Source organism: Danio rerio, chromosome 16 (assembly GCF_049306965.1).
Source record: "Danio rerio strain Tuebingen ecotype United States chromosome 16, GRCz12tu, whole genome shotgun sequence".
Classification (NCBI taxonomy): domain Eukaryota; kingdom Metazoa; phylum Chordata; class Actinopteri; order Cypriniformes; family Danionidae; genus Danio; species Danio rerio.
This window is the reverse complement of record NC_133191.1, coordinates 59,572,259-59,591,086: the sequence shown is the minus strand read 5'-3', so window position 1 is coordinate 59,591,086 and position 18,828 is coordinate 59,572,259. Positions and strand designations below refer to the sequence as shown.

General features: G+C 42.4%; 1 protein-coding gene across 2 annotated transcripts in view; it reads right to left on the bottom strand.

Annotated features, from left to right (window-relative positions):
* Nucleotides 1–7,740: 7,740 nt before the first annotated feature.
* Nucleotides 7,741–18,828, bottom strand: part of LOC137488006 (uncharacterized) — a 28,351-nt gene continuing 17,263 nt past the window's right edge. The window contains exons 2-13 of one of the 2 annotated variants that reach the window (XR_012391846.1): nucleotides 17,675–17,803; nucleotides 17,105–17,248; nucleotides 16,819–16,965; nucleotides 16,311–16,454; nucleotides 16,038–16,181; nucleotides 15,783–15,908; nucleotides 14,955–15,268; nucleotides 14,727–14,877; nucleotides 14,456–14,506; nucleotides 12,761–13,142; nucleotides 12,127–12,294; nucleotides 7,741–9,975 (exon numbers count right to left, since the gene is read on the bottom strand). Coding sequence is in view for 1 of the 2 variants with exons in the window: in XM_073925652.1 (XP_073781753.1) it covers nucleotides 9,878–9,975; nucleotides 12,127–12,294; nucleotides 12,761–13,142; nucleotides 14,456–14,506; nucleotides 14,727–14,821; nucleotides 14,969–15,268; nucleotides 15,783–15,908; nucleotides 16,038–16,181; nucleotides 16,311–16,454; nucleotides 16,819–16,965; nucleotides 17,105–17,248; nucleotides 17,675–17,803 (1,928 nt within the window). In the remaining variant the exon portion in view is untranslated. The remainder of the gene's footprint in view (nucleotides 9,976–12,126; nucleotides 12,295–12,760; nucleotides 13,143–14,455; nucleotides 14,507–14,726; nucleotides 14,878–14,954; nucleotides 15,269–15,782; nucleotides 15,909–16,037; nucleotides 16,182–16,310; nucleotides 16,455–16,818; nucleotides 16,966–17,104; nucleotides 17,249–17,674; nucleotides 17,804–18,828) is intronic. The other variant, XM_073925652.1, reaches the window with a different exon arrangement.

The following is an 18,828-nucleotide window of genomic DNA, read 5'->3' as shown; positions in this document are numbered from 1 at the left end:
CAGTGAGGTGTTCATGTGTCTCTGTGTCGAGTTTCTTCACTGGTGTTCTGTTTTTTCTGAACGCTTCCTTAATGTACAACTTAAGTGGCTCAAACTCGCTCATTTTGAGGCAGGAACCGGTGGACGTGCAACAACTTCAACCATGAGGTAAACACATAACAAAACTTTACATCCGGAGCTCCTTCACGGGACTCCACACTTGTAAACAATTGCGCCATCGGGCTCGCACAGCTCTCGGTCCCGCTCACACTCTTCAGCACTACCTAGCTGTAAGGGTCCTTTGACGGAACTAACAGCATGGGTGAAGGTTAAATGCGTGTAAGCCTTTTTAGCACATGTGAAAATAAATATTTTAATTTGTTACATTTACATTTAGTCATTTAGCTGACGCTTTTATCCAAAGCTACTTACAAACGAGGACAAGTGTGTTTCAGCTGTGTAAAGTCTAAGAAGGAAAGCGTTAGTAATTTTTTTTTTTTTTTGCAGTTAGTGGTGGAGTCAGAGAGGCAATTGCAGATGAGGAAGGGAAGTGGAGACTAAATAGTTGAGTTTCTAGTGGTTTCTTGAAGACAGCGAGTGACTCTGCTGTTCTGATGCAGTTAGGGAGTTCATTCCACCAACTGGGCAGATTGAGCGCGAGAGTTCGGGAAAGTGATTTCTTCCCTCTTTGGGATGGAACCACGAGGCGACGTTCATTCACAGAACGCAAGTTTCTGGAGGACACATACATCTGCAGAAGTGAGAGCAGATAAGAAGGAGCAAAGCCAGAAGTCGCTTTGTAAGCAAACATCAGAGCTTTGAATTTGATGCGAGCAGCAACTGGCAGCCAGTGCAAACGGATGAGCAGCGTTATAATTAGTTTTTGCTTATTTGTTAAAATTTATTGTAATTTGATTTGGTCTAATTTAGATTGATTAACCTAATAAATCCTTATTTTCAGTTCATCGTTTACCCAAAGTCGCTCAGAGTCAGTATTCTGGCCAGTTCATCTGCTCACAGACACATCCTCACCAGTTCTGATTCTTAGCAGATAAGCTAATCTCTTTTAAGTAATATTAGGCCGCCCCATGCTTGCTCACACTTAAAGAAAGTTTGATTTAGCCACTAGATTATATCACACTAAGCCAGTGATGGTCAGAAATCATCAGGTCTCTAATGCTGTGGCCATGCTCATCCATTGAGCCTGAATGTGACTAATCCTGGTCGTAGGCTGTGGAAACATCAGCCTAAACAATCTACTAGATTAACATGATTTCAGGAGATATTAGAGTTACACAATAATCTTGCATTTATTTGTCAGGCAAAGATTTTCCATTCCAATCCACAAAATTAAACAGAATAAGCCAATCAAGACTGCACAACATCAATTCCTCAAAGATACATTTAGGAGTTAGAGATGAATACCTGAGCATGTAGAAATACACTGCAGCATGTAAGTCCTGATGCAGAGCTCAGAGACTCACAACCTGCTACAGGGTATCCTGACTACAGGATCCCACAGACACTTCTCCACATCTCCCTAAGGGAGGACTCTCTCAGGGACGGGGCACCCATGCCCAGATCTCTGGAACCTCCACGTGTGGTCCATAGACAGAGCGCAGAAGACTTAGGTGACTTACCGCCCGGGGTACTTAACACCATCACTCAGGCTAGAGCACCCTCTAGGAGACATGCCTACGCCCAGCAGTGGAGTCTATTCTCTGAGAGGTGCACTTCTCGCAGAGAAGACCCCCGAACTTGCCAGATTAGCATTGTGTTATCCTTCCTTCAGGATAAGCTGGAGCGTAGGCTGTCACCCTCTACACTGAAGGTTTACGTGGCTGCGATCTCCACTCATCATGATGTGGTAGATGGCAACACGCTCAGGAAGCATGATCTACTCATCCGATTCCTCAGAGGTGTGCGGCGGTTAAATCTGTCCCGCCCCCCTCTCATGCCCTCTTGGGATCTCTCTCTAGTCCTAGCGGGTCTGCAGAGAGATCCGTTTGAGCCACTCGAGTCAGTATCTCTTAACATTCTGTCATTAAGACAGCTCTGCTGATCGCATTGGCGTCATTCAAGAGAGTTGTGGATCTGGAGGCATTTTCGGTCAGCGAATCGTGCCTTGAATTCGGGCCGGGTTACTCTCACATCGTCCTGAGACCCCGGCCTGGCTATGTGCCCACGGTTCCTACCACCCCATATAGAGATCAGGTGGTGAACCTGCAAGCTCTGCCTTCGGAGGAGGCAGACTCAACCCACTCACTGCTTTGTCCCGTTCGCGCTTTGCGCCTTTACATCAAACAAACGCAAAATGTAAGATGATGTGAGCAGCTCTTTATCTGTTACAGTGGTCGGCAGAAGGGAAGTGCCGTGTCAAAACAGAGGTTGGCCCACTGGTTAGTTGATGTCATCGCCCTCGCTTATCAATGCCAGAGCGAGCCGCAGCCTCCTAACGTGAGAGCGCACTCTACAAGAGGTGTCGCTTCCTCATGGGCGTTATCACGCGGCATCTCTATCACAGATATCTGCAGAGCTGCGGGTTGGGCGACACCTAACACATTCGCAAGGTTCTGTAATCTTCGAGTGGAGCCAGTTTCCTCCCGGTTATTGGGTAACCCCAATCAATCAGGGGGGAACTAAGCTCAGTGTCACAAACGCTTGCTGCGCCATGCTCCCTAACCTGGAGATGCGTGCGCTTTACTCTACTCTGCTAGAAAGTTTCCCTTCTCAGGCGAACCCTAGAGAGTTCAGTGTGCGGTTGGTACGCCCATTCGGTCTACACGCATGTTGAGGATCGGTGCCAGCTGTGTGCATCCCCACTTGGTGATGCCATATGCATTATTACTGTAGCGGCTACGTGGAGTAACAGCTGAGAGGCTAAACCAGAGACATGTTTTGTGACGCAAACATCAAATGTACACAAGGCAAGAAGTCGTTTCAATGTCATCACTCGTTTATTTTCCAATATAAAACATACCTTGATCTGTTGACAGTGTAGACTTTGATTTGGGCTTAACCTTGATTTCGTTTGAGTTTGTTTGTGTTTGTTTGGTCAACAAAGAGTACCGCGTCCCCGTTCACCCTCTCTCTCTCTCCTTCCTAAGTTGTGAATGAACAGGTGCCACTTATAAGCGCACTACGTAACCCCGGTGACCCTCCACCACAATCACGTGACACGTTAACCATTTCATGTCTACTACAATTACCACGGTGTGTTCCCCCCAAGTGTGCCGCAAGCCTACGTTTGAGTGAAGGTCTCGGCCGTTAGATCGCCCCCTGGTTGCTGGCTGCAGTACAAGTCATAAAGCCCGCCTCCTCCGTGTTAATGAAGGAGACTTGAGCCCAAATAAAAAAAAATATTACACTTGCACTAAAATGTCCCGAAAGATAGTTCTGGTGGATTAAGGCACTGGTTATTGTGCTGAAATAGGTGCAGATCTTCATTTTTGTAAACAGTTTGTTTTTAGCAGTAATTTAATGCTGGGCGTGTCATCGTGATTGACAGCTGTGATTGACAGTTTCTCAAAGCGCGGCGTCTGAGCTTCGGCAGGAGACTGAAGTAGACTGAAATGTTATTATTCGATTTCTGTGTTATTTTACCATGACAAAATGAGTTCAGCAGTAAACTATAGTTTCTGACATACATGATCCTGGTGGAACACTGTTTATTCGCTAAGTTCAGGGCTTTTTTCGGGCTTTATTAGTTTGCTGATACACGCCTAGCCACCCAGATAGCAAAACACAGTTCCGGCTAGATTCTCGCCTGCCGGAGACTTATCTCTTAGAGCTCAGACTGACTAATGTTACCTCTGCTGGACCTACTCCGGATGCCTGGACTCACTACCCAATTCCAGCCCGAGTCAATCGAGCCAGATGCGGCGGCCGAGCGAGCAGGCGCTGCCGCATGCGAGCCGGAATCAGCCCGCGACGCCGCGAGTAAGTTATGCGCTGCGGCCTGGAGCTGGCGCGATTGAATATAAAAACCCTCATATTTGTTAACGTTATTACATCCATTTGTGTTGATATGACAGCAAACGCATGCTGAGCAGTTCGGGGGGCGTAGTTGATTTTACATAAAGCGTTTGATTGGAAGCTCGACTCCGCTCATTTTCGCGGCTCCTCCTCTGGCTCCATCAGACAGTCCTTCTGCGCATGTCTGGCTCCAATTTCAGCAGTCTTTTGCGACAGTTTGTGCCCGTCAAGCAGGCGTTTTGCCCTCAAGGCGTTCAATGGGAAAAAGGGCTGTCGCGTCGTCCATATTTTTTACAGTCATTGGTTCCCCCTTATCAGGCGGTCCCGTATCTTCCCTAAACCGCTAAACAGCTTATCATATGTAGCACTCCCCCTCATTAGGGCTAGTCCATATGCCTCTTACCATCAGGTCTCCCCTTCTGATTTTTTCCAAAAATCCCTAGTCTATATTAGCTAGGTAAAAGCAAACTTACGACCCACGATTAAACTTAAACTTTTATTCCCATGTAATGGTAATATGTTGGGCCTAGGGGACTGGTGATGTCAGTGCGCTCACGCTTTGGCTTAGCAAACTACACATCAGAAGCGTGACGGGCTTTGGTTGGTGTGGCGCTTTCCATACAGTCTCCCAAAGTCTGTTTATACAGACACACATAGAAGTTCCCATATTAAGGGGAATGTCCAGGTTATGTACGGAACCCACGTTCCCCGAAAAGGGAACGGAGACGTGTGTCTCCACTGCCACAGCACCTGAGTCTCCAGCTGGGAGCTGAGCGATCGGCTCTTCAGCAGGCAAAATTCTGACGAGCTGACTCACACAGCCGACTGATATAGCCCTAATTGGCTCATCAGTTTCAGCTGTGGAGATAAGCTCCGCCAATTCAATTGGCATTTCATTGGCTCGTCTTTATATCTTCAGAAATGATTGGTCGTCTAAAGCACTCCCAAAGTCTGTTTATACAGACACACGTCTCCGTTCCTTATTCAGGGAATGTGGGTTATGTACGTAACCAGGACGTTATCTTATTTGCCTGATTGATAATTTGCGATCATTTCCTCTTCCGTTTAAGTGTTGTGTTACCAAACCATGAAACAATATTACTGTATACGCGAGAACACTCTCTATCAATGATCTATATGTCATGTTTAAAGTCTGTGTACTTACATTAAAACTTCTCAATTTGCGAAGGAGACAGAGGCGCTGACTTGCTTTCTTATAAACCGCCTCTACATTACTATTAAAATTCAGTTTATTATCAATAATTGTGCCTAAATACTTAAAATTCGAGACCTGCTCTGCTGTTTGTCTGTTCATGGTGACCGGTTTAAAGAGACTGGCATCTACCGCTCTTGTTTGACTCACCAGACATAACTCTTTTGTTTTCCCAATATTCAGGTGTAATGAACTTTTGCCAAACCAATCTGTAATACTATTAATATATTTCAAATATAAGGAGCTATTCATTTCTTCCTGACAGGAAACCAACGCCAGATCATCAGCGTATTTGATGAGTGTGAGATTGTCATCAATATTGCACTGCAGTTCATTAATATATATATAGAAAATAAAACAGGTGATAATACACATCCCTGAGGTCCCCCTATATTTAAAACAGAGCAGTCAGACATAGCGTGATTAACACAGACGTGCTGTGCTCGGTTTTTTAAAAACTCACACTCAACACACTCTAATATTTCACATTATAGTCACACAAAAGGCAGGGCAATGTGCTTTAAACATGACAGATGCATCAATATTGTTCAATAAAGGAGTCACGTGATGCAGGCATTGAAGCAGGACGTGTGTCAGTGAGCTCCGGGTGTATCTCACATGCTCTTCTAGATATATTGATTTCGTTACTCAGAGGAAATTTTCAACTTGTGGTGCGAGAAACTCAACTAAAGGACCTGACGACAGATCGCTGATACCCCAAAAGATGGCGGCTGAACAAGAACGCTTAAATCTCTCATGAAAGCGATTTGTGATTTTAACGACGAACTTACATCTCACATAAATAAGAAAACAACCGACATTCAAAGCTCTTTGTCCAAAATTGAACTGTCACTTTCAACTCTAGACGAGCAGGTCGACAAAATGCAGGTCAGGATTGGTGCTAATGAAGACAATTTGAGAGACTCCTGCGCGGGAATTGTAAAGATGGAAAAGGAGATAACATTCCTAAAAGAAAAAACTGATGATCTCGAGAACCGGAGCAGGAGATCAAATATAAAGATTATAACATCCCAGAGAAGTCTGAAGGTCGTGACACGCTTGGATACTTGGAAAGTCTCATCCCGCAACTGTTAGGGAAGGAAAACTTCACTGCTCCGATTACTCTGGAGAGAGCTCCAGGTTTCCGACAGGACCAGACCCATCATCGCCAAATTTCTAAATTACAGACAAAAGGACAAGGTTCTCCAACTGGCCGGAGAGAAGGGTGAGCTGTCCCTGAACGAGAAGCGAATCTCTTTCTACGCAGACTACAGTGTCAAGATGCAACGCAAGATTAATGGATTTAATGATGTGAAGAAAAAGCTTTGTGAGAAAAACATTGAATACGCCATCCGCTATCCAGCTAAACTGGAGTCTGATATCAGGGAGGATTCAAACTATTCTCAACCCCACATGAAGTTGATGCTTTTGTAAGAGGCTGAATGATCATATGCATTTGTTTATATGACAAAACATGTCTTTTTGACTCAAGAAGGTCCATACTGACTCCAAAGGCAGATACTGATGAGATCAGGGCCTGGTGTGTGGACTTTGGGGGTTTTATGGTGTGGTCGCATGTTGATTGGTCAGTTTGAATGTCTCTGCATTTGGGCTTTAGTCACAAGAAAGACACAAAGATTGTCATTGCAACATCCTCGGGAATTTCCAATAATCAAATTGATCCAGATCCTAAAATTTGGATGCTAGGTGATATCAGTTCACTTCAGTTGACCTACCACAGCAGCTACTTTATTTTGCTTGCAAGCACTGCAGCTAAAAATGCATACTTCAAAAATGGAAATCTGAGAACCCCCCCGAGAAAAATCACTGGATCAATGAGCTCGTATCTTACAGTACTCCTGAGAAAATATTGTGTTCTGTCAGACAAAAGCCTACTGACTTTGATTATATTTGGGGACCATTTCTGGACACATTACCTGTTAGACTTTACTAACTGATTATTTCATATAACTATTGTTAGTTTTGCTAGTGTTTTTTGTTGTTGTTTTTTACTTTCTCTTATTTAATGTTATTTTTTTAATTTAATGTTTTATCATATATGTAAATGTAATGTATTTGTGCATCATTCTGGACATTACTGATTTTATTTATTATTATCATCAACCATTTCAACTTTCTTTACATAACATCAAAATGAGAAATGTTTTGACAAAATTTGTGACAATTATAGCTTGTATGGATGGGGGGTGGCGGGGTGGGTTGTATTTTTATTTTATTTATTTTTTTGTTACTATTATTTGTCTTTGCTAATTGTTAAAAGGTCCTGATATTCCTTGTAATTTCACATTCTTAGCAATGTTATGTATATTGTCAATAAAAATACTTATCAAAAAATATATGAATATTGTTCTATAAAGGCTAAATTGAGTCTGCAGTCTGTAAAACAGATCTTCTCTGTGTTGTTTTGTGTTGTGTTCACACTTATTGTCAGATCAACACACAGATAAAGTAGTTCAGGCATGTTTTGAGTGCATTACAGTGCCGTATCACTACGCTGAAGGATTTGACTTGTGTTAATGCAAGGAGCCGGTGTGATGAACAAAGAGCAGGAGTCAGAGATACAGTTTATTGAAGACAATAGTTTACAGTTTGATCAGCAGAAAACAGCTTCAACACACTCCATGGGGTTCGCAGGCCGCTCTGCGTACAGTCTCAATTTCACAGAAATGATAGAAGAGCAGCACACATGTGGTCAGTGACCAAATCAGATCATCAGGAATTCATACTTCCATTGTTTTCTGACATGATGCTGTTTTCCGCTTCTGCTTCCCACATTGTGCACTTCCTCCTGCGAGTGTCGCAGTCAGAGCTGCATGCAAATGAGGGCCGGCTGAAGCCTCCCCATTGGCCCATTAGCTCTAGATTGACAGCTTCCTTCTCCAGCCAATCAGGCGAGGAGGAAAGCTGACGTCACTCTAATGACGGCCGATACGCACAGGCGAGGACAGAGAAGTGTATAATAATTACCAATCGCTCTTAAATAACAATCTGCAGTGATCACACAACAGTGACAGAGAAGAAGAAAGAGGAGAGACTAAAACTAAACATACAGCAAAAAATGACCTTAATTAACCCATAACCCAACCATAACCCAACCCTAACCAAACCATAACCTAACCAAGCCTAACCATAATCTAACCTAATCATAACCCTAACCTAACACTCAAACCCAACCATAAACCAACCCTAACCCTAAATAATGCCTAACCATAACCTAACCCAACAATAAACCTAACTTAACCTTAACCCAATCATAGCCCTAACAAACACACTGACTATAACCTAACCCTAACCTAACTCTAAAAACCAAGAATCAAGAGTTTAGAGGGAACTGGGAAAGAGAGAAAGAAAGAAAGAAAGAAAACAGAAAGGAAGAGGTGAGGTTTGTCCTCATTAGTAAAGATGATTACTCCTCTATGTTGTGTATGTCTAACTCTAAACCCTAACCCTGACTGATTATACTTCATTAACGAACACGTTTAACTATCAAACCTTTAACTATCACTAACTTCCTCCAATATTTACTGATGTTTCATCAATGAGGACCAAAGATTTTCTCCAAACAAGCAGAGGATTTCCAGCATATAATCTAAAGAACACGAGCAGAAATAAACTAAACATCATCAATAATAAGCTGATTAATATCAATAAACATCTATTAAAGTCCTACTCTAAACTACACTTGTGTCCGTAACTAATCTCTAAATGTCCCAGTCTTGACTAAAGCGCTGTTATTTAGCAAACCCTGCTGTTCAAAATGTCTCCATTAAACCCCTTCAGCTACTGCTTTATGTTTTGGCTCATTTGCAGAAATCCAGCGCTCGCTTGGAGAACAAGTGAAAGAAGAAGAAGAAAGCAGAAAGGTGTGAGCAGCAGCACTAGAAATAATCCTCATCAGATCTGACAAATCCACAGCTGGGCTAAAATCTGTCTGTGGCAGGAGCTCTTATATCTAGCGTATCGGCCCATATAATCCTGCCTCGTCAGCGCCATCTACACCACCCTATCCTATCTGTTAAAGAGAAAACGCCGTCAAAACCGGCCCACGACGCCCCTGTTATATGCGCTTATCTCACTTAAACCTGCCTAAAGTCCCGTTAGAGCTACGAGCACTGTCTAAACTAGGCTTCCTGTCTTTATAAAGTATTGACGCACTACAGTAATGATATGCAGACTTTATCTTTCACTATTACTCCTACAGCTAGAGAAATAAAGCACACCAGTATGCTAATAAATCCAGCAGTTTGATTGATTCATCTGTGACTATTTCCCTTAATATGACTATTTACTCTACAGTCGGTGCTAACCCAGTTCATATAAAACACGACGTCCTGTCTAAACGTCAATCAACCTGCTTTCCTTATTTCAACGATTAATGCTGTCCTGCCGCAGACACATTCTGCCCCAGCTGAGGATTAGCGCTAACACTCAATCTCCGGCGTCGCCTGTGCGCATCGGCCGCCATTAGACTGACATCAGCTTCCTTCCTCACCTGATTGGCTGGAGGAGGAGCTGTCGGTCTAGAGCTGGTGGACCAATAGGGACGCTTCAACCGGCCCTCATTTACATGCAGCTCTGACTGCAACCCTCGCAGGAGGAAGTGCAGCATTTGGGAAGCAGAAGCGGAAAACAACAAATGACAAACATCAAACATGGAAGAATGAAACCGTTTCCTGCTGCTGATGGCCTCTACTTCATGCTGAACCACTTGTGCTCCAAAATCTCCTCTAACACAGGTCCTTTATCAGGCTGGTAACTGATCATCCAGTGTAACAGATCCTTGCACTCTGTGGAAATGTTAAAGACAGAACATGTTAGTCAGAGATGCTCCTGATGACGATACGACACAGAGGTTTATTCAGTCGTCTGGTGAAATTCTTGATTCTGATTGGCTGGGATGAAATCATTAATCCACAGTTTCAGTCAGTTATGATCAGTTCTAGATGAATATGAGCATATAAAACTGTACAGGCTCATTTACAGCTTTCACAATCATAATAAAGGTGGAAATAAACAATACAACACATGATGTTTGACTCTGATGTTACAGTGAGTGCATTCACTGAGCGCTTCAGTCACTGTTGAACTCTGTGCATGACGGTACGCTATAGTTAATGTGATGAGCTGTATATTCAGAGTTCATTGTGAAATAAACATAGGGAAATGTTCATTAAGAGTTACATGTTCACTGGAGGAAACAGCTGTGATGATGAGAGGAGTGTTGAGGAAACTGTAGATACATGGGAAACCGACTGCTCCTCCATGACTTTAGCCTCTTTTCTACTATCGTGCTGAACCGTTCTAAGAACACTTCGGTACGGTTAGAGCTGTTTCTCCCCTGAGCCTGTAATGGTGCAGCATGATTACAAACCATTCTCAGCACAGTTAGACTATGCTGAACAGTGCCGACACGTCCTGTTGTCGAACTACCACAGACTCAGCTGAAGCGCGCTAGTCATCCACAAGTAAACTACACTACATATAATATAAAAAATGATTCATATATTCTGGGCAGCTGCGCAAAATATCTTCTAAAACATCAAGCAGGAATCTGTCTATAGCCCGTTAGTTAATTATGAAGACAAAATAATAATTAAAATAACAAAAGTTAAATGATACAAATCTAAAGATGAAAGAGCAGCATTGAGCTAAATATAATAGTGCTTTATATGCTGTATATCCTGCTGTATTTGTTATTTAATGTTTGAGTACTGAAATAACAGCCATCTCTTACACGGTTATTTTACCATCAAAATGTGGTGTATTTCATAACATTATCAACTTTTGATATAAACCGCTGTGTAATTTAATTGATTGTTAAAAAGGAAATCATTGAAGTGCTATATATATATATATATATATATTATTAGTGAAATTGCTCGCTCACTTTTCAAAGGCCCGTCCAAAAATACACTTCTGCCACTATAACCCAAATGCACTATTATTGTTGCATTATTATCGTTTATTTTCTGTTATGTACAGAGATTTGAAATTTATTTCCCCTCCAGTCATTTTCAATCATCACATTACATTTGGTCATTTTCCCTCCAAATAAAGTTTAGCCAGAGCCGCGTAACAGATGACCTCTAAATAAATAAGGGTGCTGTGACGTACCCAGGAGCGCCACGGGCCCTTGATAATGCCTCTGGGACCCCTTAATTGTATGGGCCCTTAGAATCGCTTGTTTGACGATGATGTGCAGTGTTCACGCAGTGAATAACGCATCGAGAATCGGGCACCTTCTCCGAAAACACTCGATTGATCTCGGCTGGCGGATCAACATTCACCACATAATCTCTGCATTTGCCTGGATCACAAAAGCTCCCCGTCATCTGACATCAGGAAGCCTTCAGTGACTGACAGCTGATATGAACCACAACATAGCGCCAATATCAGTTCAATAGTTCAGCTCGATAGTGGAAAAGCTATGGGGGTACAAGTGATACAAGTGTTTCTACAGCAAAGAACTGCAAATATGCAGATATTATACAATCTATGGATAAACACAGCTTCTGCTCTCTCCACACGGCTGTGCTTTACTGATCAAATGACTAATTAGTTGAAAACAGAGGAGCTGAAGTTTGCTGCTGCTTTCTTATCAAATGTAAAGGGGACTGAGCTGATAATATAGTAGTGGACCAGGGGTGACCAACCCTGTTCCTGGAGATTGACCTTCCTGCAAATTTCAGTTGCAACCCATATTAAACACACCTGCCTGTAATTATCAAGTGCTGTTCAGGTCCTAATTAATTGATTCAGGTGTGTTTGATCAGGGTTGGAGCTGAACTCTTTAGGAAGGTCGATCTCCAGGAGCAGGGTTGAGCACCCCTGTAGTGGATCATTCATGAGCTAATCACAAAACCTTTAGGGGGACTGAGTGAAAATAAGAGGCCTAGCGGCGCCCGTGAGCTGCACCGTGTGTAGTGTTGTTTTCTCACCTGCTGACAGACTGGGATGAAATCGTCGACGTCGACTATAATGGGAGATACTGGTATATCCGTTGACCATCCTTGACAGCGCTCCTCTAACAGCCAAGACATGCCTTCTAACAGCATGAGTAATGATTCTGTAGCGTTCCCCCTTCTGTAAACGGTATCTCGTTACTCCTGCAAGAGAGATCTTCATGTCAGTAATTCACAATATCTTTGCCCTCCTGACATCAGCATACATACACAGGATACAGATGAAGGGTCAGTTCACCCAAAAATGTCATTCTGTTATTAATAACTCAGCCTAAACCCCTGAGACCTTCATTCAGCTTCTGAACACAAATGAAGATGTTTTAGTAGAAACACGAGAGAGAGAGAGAGAGAGAGAGAGAGAGAGAGAGAGAGAGAGAGTCTTTATCTTAGCTTTATGTGGAAATGAAAGTGTTCTCAGAGTCTGATAAAGCTCTGATTGATCCACTGAAGGCATATGGCCTGTTTTGAGGATGCTTTGGGTCCATTTATACCCTTGCTGTCTATGGAGACTCAAAGAGCTCTCAGATTTCATCTAAAACATCTTCATTTGTGTTCAGGGTTCAGGACGACATGAGAGTTATTCATTACTAAAACTAAAAAGCCAACTCACCCAGATAGGGGGATCTCCAGCAGTTGTCTGGAATATGAGTACTGTTGCCGAAATCTATCAGCTTGAGCTGCAGGGTCTTTGGATTGACCAGGATGTTTTCTAGATGCATGGACCCATGGTATACGGCATGCTCAATGCAGCGCTGTGCAGCAATAATGAGCTGCATGAGCAGCGGCCGGGCAACACTCTCGCTCAGGCGGCCATTGTTCTTCCTGATGAACTTCCCCAAGGTTATGTACGAGGGCACGTACTCCATGACCAGGTAGTTTTTGCTTCCCTCCATGGCGAACTCGTACAGCTCTGTGATGTGCGGGCAGAGCGGAGGTTTCTTGAGTTTCATCAGACTAAATACTTCTGGGATCACATATTTAGGATATCCAGCCTAGAGAGAAATCAAGTCAGGAAAAGGTTAGATGTGATGTCTCATATATTAATGACATTGTAATGTGTCTATAGCTGTGTTTCCATCCAAAGATGCAGATTAAACTCATGTGCAGAACTGGCAGATCATATAAAAGAATAAAGCAGCGTTTCCATCAATGAGTCCACGAGAACTAAATCATCACTGAATTATAAACTGGCGGCAAATATCAGTCAGAGAAATGAGTTTCGCCTCAGAAGACCAAGACCAAACACAATGAGCGCGGTGAATGCGGCGGCTTTTAGAGACGCGAGCGCAGACAGATGCTCAAGACAGTTCTGGAGGGAATAACAATAGAAGAAGAAGAATACTGAAGCACTGTGAAGACGGACTGACGGAGGACTGAGAGGCCTTCTACAATCAGCACAACAACATTTCACATCTGACACTCTGGAGAGCTGCAGACCAACATTAATGAGGCAAACACCCTGAACACACATTGATATCCTCACATGACCTCTTCTGACACAATCACATGACTCGTTTAATCTGCATGCTGGAGTTTATCAGGTAAAAATGCTCCTGATGTAGCTGATGCGCATCTTTTCTTCTGGAATAAAGTTTATCCTAGTAAGTTCTGCGCATGACAACATGTTTGTGCATCTTGCTGTTTTCAGCATTGTTTATGTGAGAATCCTACATGTGCATGAAACAGGTGGATGGAAACAGAGCTATGTTCACATGTTAACTCAAACCCTGGACCACTACACCAGTCTTCTGTCATGCGGGTTTATTTTTAGGAAAACTCTCAATTCTGACTTTAATTCAAGATTTAGTTTCAGTATATGTTTGTGCATTTCCTATCGATGTGGTATTATTATCATATGTAGTTTACATGGAAATGTGCGGGACTTATTTGAAGTTATTCACTTTAAAGCTGATTTTCTCAATATTCAGATGTTTTTCTCCTTCCGGATGGTCAAACAGCCGCATCTCTCATCAAATATTGTTCTAACAAAGCAAACACTATTGACAAGCTTCTTTATTGATCTTTCAGATGATCCACAAATCTCAGTTTCAGACATTATGACTGGTGTTGTGCTCCACAGTTCATCTACTAAAGCTGATAACCCCCAATATCAGAAATGTCCAGAAACTCTTTAATATTCAGTCAAAACAGGATTTCTGGAAATGACTAAACACGTCCAGTTTCAGTCTTTTCCATAAAGCGTGTTGTTTACACTTGCACCCTTCAATACACAACATGGAAACATGACTAAACATGGAGTTCATCACTTCTCTTCAGATATTTCCAGTAGAGTACGCAAACTTACCAAGTAGTGTCTCTCTCCATGATACTCCTCATTCAAAATTTTTATGGCAACCTGCAGAGAAAGCATAAAGTCAAAACTTATTCAACCAGAGAGATGTCTGATCACACACACACACACACACACACACACTCTCTCTCTCTCTCTGCTGTCCATGTGCAGCACGTGTCCTCTGTCTCTGTGTGTCCAGCTGCTTTAATATCAGAGTCCTGCTGTCAAATCTGTGAAGTTATTCTAAAACTGCAGAAAGTGTGTGTAAATAAGTGAACGTTACCTTCTGGCCATCAGATTTCCGTGTAGCCACATAGACAGTGCCTTCATGCCCCCGTCCCAGCTTCTCTCCAAGCACATATCTGTCAAGTAAAGATCCTGGAGAAAAACACATCACATTTATGACATTTGCTCACTCCTGTGACTCTTCTGCTCTAATCTAATCATGAGAAAATTCTGTAAAACTCTGAACAAGAATACAAAACCCTGCAGATTAGACAGAAAACATTACGGCAGAAGACGAACCTGAGCTGCTGTCTTCAGCTGAGCTGCTGTCTTTAGCTGAGCTGCTGTCTTTAGCTGAGCTGCTGTCTTTAGCTGAGCTGCTGTCTTTAGCTGAGCTGCTGTCTTTAGCTGAGCTGCTGTCTTTAGCTGAGCTGCTGTCTTTAGCTGAGCTGCTGTCTTTAGCTGAGCTGCTGTCTTCTGCTGCAGTTTTCCCGCCACTGCTGCTGCCGCCATGTTGGATCTGGGCTGTTTTCACTCGTTTTGCAGCAGCTGTGTCCTGATCCAGACATCCAGCCTTCCTCTTCTGTGCTCTTGGAGCTTCTGTGGATTCCAGTCAACAATGCATTATTAATGATCAGTTCTTTCATTGATTGGCATTTATTGTATTTGGGGATCTGTTCAAATGGCAGCAGTGCTACTAGTTTCCAGATGTTTTGTCATAAAGCTCTACTGAGAAATACTTTGCACAATACTGCATCGTTCACAGGTTTAAAGGCACATTATGTGAGACTTTTATTATCAAAATCTCCAAAATCCACTAGAGAAGTGATTCATGAATGATCTCGCAGTGCATTATGGGATAGATTAGTGTCCACTGGATGCACACTTGTATTTGAAATGTATTTGACTGCACAGAGCAGCATTATAACAGAATATAAATAGAAATGAAATGTATTTAGTCTGATAAAACAGCACACGTGATCACGAGCTGAAGAACCAGACGTGCTGGACTGTGGCATAATAAAAGCTCTGCTGCTTTGTGTCGTCGTGCACTGTGCCTTTAAGCTGGCAAATATACGCTCATACAACTGTAGAAGAGTGACGGGACACTGACCTGAGTGGCTGTTCTCATCGCTGGACGTCTCTGCAGCTCTGATGCGTTTCCGCAGAGTGTATGGTTTAACTCTGTCAGAAACACTCTGCAAATCATCATCCGCTTTCCTCTTCACTCCTCTTCCTCCTGATGTGGATTACAGTCAATAATGAATTATTACTAATCAGTTATTTCATTAATTGGCATTTATTTTACTCTGGGATTTAACAAATGGCAGCAGTGCTCCAGTTTTCCAGTCATTAAGAGTGGACTGACCTGAGCTGGACGCCTCTGTGTCGGCGTCTACTCTTGTGTTCTCCAGCTCTGTAACTCTGATGCGTTTCCGCAGAGCGTATGGTTTGACTCCACCAGAAACACTCTGAAAAGCATCATCTGCTTTCCTCTTCTCTCCTCTTCCTCCTGATGTGGATTACAGTCAATAATGAATTATTAATAATCAGTTATTTCATTAATAGGCATTTATTTTACTCTGGGATTTAACAAATGGCAGCAGTGCTCCAGTTTTCCAGTCATTAAGAGTGGACTGACCTGAGCTGGACGCCTCTGTGTCGGCGTCTACTCTTGTGTTCTCCAGCTCTGCAGCTTTGATGCGTTTCCGGTGGGCAGATGGTTTACCTCCACCAGAAACACTCTGAAAAGCATCATCTGCTTTCCGCTTCTCTCCTCTTCCTCCTGATGTGGATGACAACACAATGAACAATACACTCTTCAGAATATAAAGATTGGGAAAATCCCCTTTAAAGTGGCCAAATTAAGTTCAAATCAACATCTGAGTTCTGACATGTTTACAGTAGAAAGTGTTGAACTTGATGGAGCATGATCATACTATAATATTGTATTGATTTTGGCCATAATAGATAAATCAATCACTTTGATCCAGACACTGTATTGTTGCCTAGTGGCCAAACTCTCCGCATGCTCACTGGATTTAGCAGCTAACTGAGTGAAACACTTTGCACCCTGCTTCATGTTTCAGAATCTTCAGTGGTGATAAATGTATGGTGCTGAAGCTGTACAAGTGTTGATGGAGACACACCTGAGCTGGTTTTCTCTTGATAGCTGCTCATCTCTGTGTCTCTTGTGTTCTCCAGCTCTGTAACTCTGATGCGTTTCCGCAGAGCGTATGGTTTGACTCCATCACTCTGTAAATCATCATCCGCTTTCCTCTTCACTCCTCTTCCTCCTGATGTGGATTACAGTCAATAATGAATTATTAATAATCAGTTATTTCAATAATGGCATTTATTTTACTCTGGGATTTAACAAATGGCAGCAGTGCTCCAGTTTTCCAGTATTTCTCCAGTCATTAAGAGTGGACTGACCTGAGCTGGACGCCTCTGTGTCGGCGTCTACTCTTGTGTTCTCCAGCTCTGTAACTCTGATGCGTTTCCGCAGAGCGTATGGTTTGACTCCACCAGAAACACTCTGCAAATCATCATCTGCTTTCCTCTTCACTCCTCTTCCTCCTAATGTGGATGACAACACAATGAACAATACACTCTTTAATTAATCAATCATGTTTGTTTATTGTCATTAATTCATTCCAGATTTCTGTTGCAATCTCGAAAAATATAAAGATTGGGAAAATCCCCTTTAAAGTGGCCAAATTAAGTTCAAATCAACATCTGAGTTCTGACATGTTTACAGTAGAAAGTGTTGATCTTGATGGAGCATGATCATAATATAATATTGTATTGATTTTGGCCATAATAGATAAATCAATCACTTTGATCCAGACACTGTATTGTTGCCTAGTGGCCAAACTCTCCGCATGCTCACTGGATTTAGCAGCTAACTGAGTGAAACACTTTGCACCCAGCTTCATGTTTCAGAATCTTCAGTGGTGATAAATGTATGGTGCTGAAGCTGTACAAGTGTTGATGGAGACACACCTGAGCTGGTTTTCTCTTGATAGCTGCTCATCTCTGTGTCTCTTGTGTTCTCCAGTTCTGTAACTCTGATGCGTTTCCGCAGAGTATATGGTTTATTATCCGCTTTCCTCTTCTCTCCTCTTCTTCCTACTGTGGATTAAAACACAACGAACATTAAACTCTTAATCTAAATCATGATTTTTATTGTCATTATTTCATAAAAAATCCCAACACTGAGCAAATCACATTTACATTTAGTCATTTAGCAGACGCTTTTATCCAAAGCGAAATTTTATCCAAATCACCTTTTAAATTGTCAAATTAAGTTCTTAGCGGTGCAGATTATAAATATCAAACACTGAGTTTTTATACATTTACTGCAGCAGGTCTGTAGATAATCTTCAGGAAACATGAACATAATATTCTCCTGCTTTAAAATAATTAAAAGGCAGAAAACAATTACATAAAACAGGCGTCACGGTGGCTCAGTGGTTAGCACTGTGGCCTCAGAGCAAGAAGGTCGCTGGTTCGAGTCTCGGCTGGGTCAGTTAGTGTTTCTGTGTGGAGTTTGCATGTTCTCCCCCGTGTTAGTGTGGGTTTTCTCCGGATGCTCCGGTTTCCCCCACAGTCCAAACCCATACGCTATAGGGGACATAAGTAGGCTAAATTGTCCGTAGTGTATGAGTGTGTGTGTGTATGAGATGTTTGGATGGATGTTTCCCAGCGATGGGTTGCAGCTGGAAGGGCATTTGGTGTGTAAAACATGTGCTGGATAACTTGGTGGTTCATTCCACTGTGGCAACCCCAGATTAATAAAGGGACTAAGCCGAAAAGAAAATGAATGAATGAATAATTGTCATGTAGTTGGACTGCTACATGATCAATATTGTTATTTTTTATTATTCAGAAGGCCAAATTCTGACTGAGGAAAGTTGAATGTGCTGGCTAGTTTATTATTTTCCCAATAAAATAAAATAGACTACCGTTTTTTTCATCTACAGGCCTGTTTATCATTATATATTCGTTAGGAAGAGTTTGACTTTGACTCAAGTAAGAGTTAGTAGGTTATCTGCATTTTACTCTGTTGTTTTATAGTATTAAATAGACTGATGTCGTTCACTAAACACTGAATCTGCATTTATATTCACTATGCTCTGAAAACACCTCTGTGTACC